The sequence below is a fragment of the Capsicum annuum genome, chromosome 9, assembly GCF_002878395.1.
Source record: "Capsicum annuum cultivar UCD-10X-F1 chromosome 9, UCD10Xv1.1, whole genome shotgun sequence".
Lineage (NCBI taxonomy): Eukaryota > Viridiplantae > Streptophyta > Magnoliopsida > Solanales > Solanaceae > Capsicum > Capsicum annuum.
Window position 1 is genome coordinate 47,114,057 of NC_061119.1, and position 5,798 is coordinate 47,119,854.

Here is a 5,798-nt window from a genome sequence, read left to right on the forward strand (position 1 = left end):
TATAATAAAAAATTATTTAATATTGTTCACATATTTGAAATTAATAAATTTATGACATACAAAAAATATTTTGAGCAAAATCTCAATAATAGTCAATTTTTCCTCTCTCATATTTTCTTATTACCATTTTTTCAACAAATAACTTATCATTATCTAAAGTCCTGGTATGTTTGCATGATTTTACAATGTTCACTTATTCTCTTATGATAATGGACCAACAAATATTAATGAATCTTATTGTATAGTATAGACAAATTAAGTGTTTATTCTAATATATAAAAATATAATGGATTAGTAATTTAGTATCATAGTTTATTAATTTTTGAAATCATATTATTATCTCACTAAAATCTAAAGCAAAAATATTTGCAATGTAAGAAAATCAACTATCTAATATCAATATTAGTTTTTTCATATTTAATGTAATAGATATTTTAGCGATTATCACGACAAAATAAATTGTGGCAGAAATCAATTGCACAATTCATCTTCTTCAACATGTTATGGTAGAAATTAATTAGCTTTTACTGAGTGTAGTCTTTTTATATAGTGGTAAATCGTTATGACATTAGAATTTCTAGATTAATTGCAATTGGTTCAATATTCTTTTTTATATATATGTATAGAATTGTGAATTAATTATTCATTTTCTATTTATATTTCTCAATCAATTTTGTCATGCTTCCTTAATTGACTTACATTGAATGAAATCATAAATACTTTTTGTCATATAAATATTCATTTTATAGTAATACTTTAATTGCATATATTCTAATTTATTAGTAACTCGCATCTATATTTCATCATATAAAAATTATTATAAATTTTTATTGATATTCTTATTATTAAGAAATATTTATTCCTAATTCATTTTATTGATCTACATGTTTAAATTTTTATATAAGATAATTTATTTTTTTAAAATTAATTTATTCATTTCAAATTCGATTATTTTAAAATTCAAAAATTATTCTTACAGACATATATAAGATTATATAATTGGCCAATTAAAGAATAACTTTGTAAAGCAAAATTTTATTTGACTTCGAATATTAATTAGAACTATACAATTTTAGTAGTTATTTTTGATAAACATTATGCAATCTTTTTTGTGTAGTATTATTCATTTTTAATTCTTTTTAATATTTATTTATTTTCAATCTACCATCTTTTTAAATTCAAGACTATCATTTATTCATTTTTTAATATAGAATGATAGTGTAATTACTCATTGATAGTTATTCTTAATTATGAAAATCCTTTCCTTAAATATGAATTCATATTGTTTTAAATATAGATTACTTAAAATATATCGAATGAAAATTCTTCCAATAAATATGAATGCATATTTTTAAAATAAAATTTCTTGAAATATATTGAAATAAATTTCTTCCATTTTGTAGTCCAAAGTTACCATTTGATGTCATCACTTAAATTTCTTTCTTGATTTAGTCAATTGTAATCAAATCATAAGTGTTCTTTTTTATATATTACTTAAATTAATAAAATACACATTTTGAGTGATGACATCTTTTTCATAATATTTTAAATTTTGGAATGACTCATTTGTCATAATAATCTTTTTCATATAAGTTACTTGATTATTAATTAGTTATTATCTAATTAATTTTTTTTGTAATACTTTTTTGATTTACTAAATTGTAGTGAAATCATAAATATTTTTTAAATAATATTATTATTTAAATTAATTGTGTATATCTTTTTTAGGGATAGCATCTTTTTTCATAATAATTTTTTTATTTTGAAATGACTTTTTGATTATTATAATCTTATTTATATAACTTACATGATTACTATTTAGTGATTGATTTTATTGTTATGACATTAGAACTTCTAGATTAATTGCAGTTGGTACTAGGGGTGTTCACGGTTTGATTTTTAACCAAACCTAATCGCGATCCAAACCAAACCGATTAAAAAAAATCGATATTTGGTTAGGTTTGATTTGGTTTGGTTTTGAATTTTAAAAAATCAATACTAATTGGTTTGGTTTGGTTTTACTCTAGAATAACCGACAAAATAATCAAATCGAACCTATATATATATATATATATATATATATATATATATATATTTATATTTTATAATTATTTATATATTATTCTTAAATACAATCAAAATATTTTTTACATTTATATTTTAATCATGATTTAAAATTAGTCGTAACACATTCAGTCATATGTCTTCATCCAGTTGACAGTACCTTATGAGATTCTAAATGAATTTCTCATTTTGAATGACAAATGATACTAATTGTGAAAATAATATCTTGTTGCATATTGAATTTTACAGCTAAGATTCATTAGACTATAGACAATCACTAATCTTAACTTTCTTTTTGAACCTTGGTTGAGAAAGAAGTTTATGTGTTCACCTTTTGGGGGTTTATAATATCATTCTGTTAAATATTATTTTTTAATATTTTCTTAGAAGTGTTCATATGGTGTTGTCATGGCTTTGCCGAAGTATAACACTCAGTTGACATCACAGTTTCAAGGTTGATATACAACACTCGGTTGACATCTCATATGTTATATTTGATTTGTTTTTGAAATTTTCAACTTTTATTATTAGCTAAAGTTATAAATCGAAAAAATCGAACTAAACCAACAAGAACCAAATCGATGGTTATTTTTTTATTTGGTTTGGTTTGGTTTTAGAAATTTTAAAACCGACTAAGTTGGTTTGGTTATGGTTTTGACCAATAACCGATCCAAACCGACCCATGAACACCCCTAGTTGGTACAATATTCTTTTCCAGATATATTTATATAATTGTTAATTGATTATTCATTTTCTATTTATATTTCTCAATCAATTTTGTCATGCTTCCTTAATTGACTTACATTGAATGAAATTATAAATACTTTTTGTCATATAAATATTTATTTTATGGTAATACTTCAATTATATCTATTCTAATTCATTAGTGACTCACACCTACATTTCATCATATAAAATTTATTATAAATTTTTATTGATATTTTTATTATTAACACATATTTATTCCTAATTCATTTTATTGATCTGCATGTTTAAAGTTTTATATAAGATAATTTAATCTTTTTAATTAATTTTTGTTCATTAAAATGAAGTATCTTTATCAAATTTGATTATTTTAAAATTTGAAATTATTCTTACATGCATATATAAGGTTATATAATTGGTCAATTAAAGAATAACTTTGTAAGGAATTTTTGTTTTTGGTCGAAAGAAATTTTTTTATTCCAACCAGAACACTTTGAGTGCAATTTTCTATCCTTTCTAACTATTACAATGTCAACTACATTACATCAACTAAGGGAATAGTTCAATCTTGCTAGTTCATCCTGCCATCTTCTCTATTGCTGGCCTTTGATGTGTACTTAAAGACAAATATCTTTTATCAATTTGGCATTGTTCTTGCATTGGCCCTTGAAACTGCGTGCATTTCTTTCAATCCAGAGTTAGTAAACCGTAGCAGCAAACATACAAATTAGAATATGTGATCTTGCCTTTGAGATGTGTGTTCTATTAATTAGCAATTTGATTTCATCTGCCCATGTGTGCACCTGTCTATGTATATTTATCCACTTCGACAGAGTTCTCCAGGTGTTCCCAGAATAATTACATTCAAAATATAGATGCTGAAAAGTTTCTTTAGTCCCTGAACAACATAGGACACAACAAGCAGCTACATTTATGCCCCATTTCTCAAGCCTCTCAACTGTTGCTAACCTACCATGAAGAGCCAGCCATGTTATAAATTGGTGCCTTGGAATAATCCCTGCCATCTGAACCAAGCTTCTCCATGCTACCTTGGGTTATTGGGGCAATAATGAGTAATACAATTTTCTGATACTGAAGTTTGACCCAACTGTGAACTGTGTTAGGTATTGCAATGAGTTGCCAGGTGGGAGCCCTTGTCTAGCATCAAATATTATCCTAACAAGCCAACATGCTTATTTAGGTGTATGCGCTGACTCTAAGTCCCTCCCCTTGATATAGATATTGTGGATCCATTTGACCCATAAAGTGTCCTTCTTATGTGACAATGCCCATAATAGCTTACATAGAGCTGCTTTATTCCATCTCGCAAACTCAATTATGTTCAGTCTTCTAGCAGCTTTAGGTAGACACATAGTATCCCAAGCAACCAATGATTTCTTTGAGTTTTCAATACCACCTGTCCAGAAGAATACCCTGTAGATATGTGTTACCATGGCTACAACTTTTTTTAGGAATAAGAACACTTGTGCCCAGTATGTTTGCATCTCAAAGAGTACACTTTTAATCAGTTGTAACCTACCACTATAGGATAAGAGTTTAGCAGTCCAACACTTTACCCTTGCTACCATTTTTTCAACTAGGGACATACACTGTTGAATACTTAGTTTCCTAGATGATAGTGGTACCCCCAAATATTTGAAAAGCATTTCTCCCAATATAAATTGCATTTCTCTTAAGATCTGCTATTTAAATTCACTGGGTACTCCTGCAACATAAAAAGAGCTTTTTTCTAAATTAGCCTTCAGTCCTGAAACAATAGAGAAATGCTCAAAGGCCTCTAAAATCAGTTGGATGGACATTTGGTCTGCTCTGCAACATAACTATAAATCATCTACAAAACAAATATGGGTCAGTTGTAGTCTGGCACACCTTGGGTGACAGTTGAAGTTTGGGTTATGTCTCCACTGTTTCAAGGATCTGTTTAAGTATTCCATCACCAACACAAAGAGATATGGGGACATGGGATCCCTCTGTCTGAGTCCTTTCTTAGCAGAAAGCTTCTTAGTTAGGTTCCCATTCACAATCACAGAATAACTCACAGCAGTTACACAAGTCATAATCCGTTTAATTATTTTTGTAGGGAAGCCATATTCAATAAGTATCATCTGTAGAAACCCCCATTCAACTGAATCATAAGCCTTCTTGATGTCCATTTTCATGAAACACCTTGGAGAAACATATTTTTGGCCATATCCCCTGATCAATTCATGTGCCACTATCACATTATCCAGGATACTTCTTCCTTCAATGAATGCAGACTGTGAATGGCCCACTAAAACATCTACCATAGGCTTCAATTTGGTAGTAAGAATTTTTGCAATGATCTTATACAAAGTAGTGCAGCATGCTATTGGCCTATACTCCTTACAAAATTAGGGTTATCTACCTTAGGGAAAAGTGTAATAGTTGCACAATTTATACTCTTTAATGGCCTTTCATTTTCATAAAATTGTAGCACTGGTTTAGTAATCTCTTGTCCTACTACTAACCACTGACTTTTAAAAAATTCTATTGGGAATCCATCAATACCTGGTGCTTTGTCACAGGGTATATGTTGAACTATCTACCAGATCTCTTGTTCTGTTACTGTTTGCACTAATTGTTGTTGTTGCTCCATGTTCAAGCAAGGTCCATCTCTTGCTATGTCGATATTGATGTAAGGCATTTCATTTGCTGCAGTCCCTAGGAGTTGCTGAAAGAACTGAGTGAATTCCTGCTGGATTTGGGGTAGTTCTGTAATTCTCCTTCCTTGCTCATTACATACTGAGCCAATCCTGTTTCTTGCTTGTCTTTGTTTTAAGTGAGCATGAAAGAATTTTGAGTTGGAATCTCTATGTGTTATCCAAGTTGCCCTGGACTTCTGTCTCAAAACCTGTTTGTTTATCTAGTCCCACTTTTGAAGTTGAGCAAGAACTGATCTCTCTTGTTGGATCAAGTCTATATCAAATAGATTAGTACTTAATTCAGCTTGCACTTGCTGTAATTCTGATCTCATCTTCTGTATTTTT

The 5,798-nt window shown here is 28.4% G+C and overlaps 1 protein-coding gene across 1 annotated transcript; it reads right to left on the minus strand.

Moving 5' to 3' along the window:
• Nucleotides 1-4,524: 4,524 nt before the first annotated feature.
• On the minus strand, nucleotides 4,525-5,078 carry LOC124887064 (secreted RxLR effector protein 78-like). Its single transcript, XM_047396239.1, has 2 exons — nucleotides 4,660-5,078; nucleotides 4,525-4,537 (listed from the first exon to the last, which is right to left on the minus strand). The coding sequence occupies exons 1-2, from the start codon at nucleotides 5,076-5,078 to the stop codon at nucleotides 4,525-4,527; spliced, it is 432 nt and encodes a 143-aa protein (XP_047252195.1).
• Between the last annotated feature and the right edge of the window lie 720 nt (nucleotides 5,079-5,798).

Coding starts and splice junctions, on each gene's coding strand:
- LOC124887064 (XM_047396239.1), bottom strand. CDS start 5,078: ATGGTAGATGTTTTAGTGGGCCATTCACAGTCTGCATTCATTGAAGGA.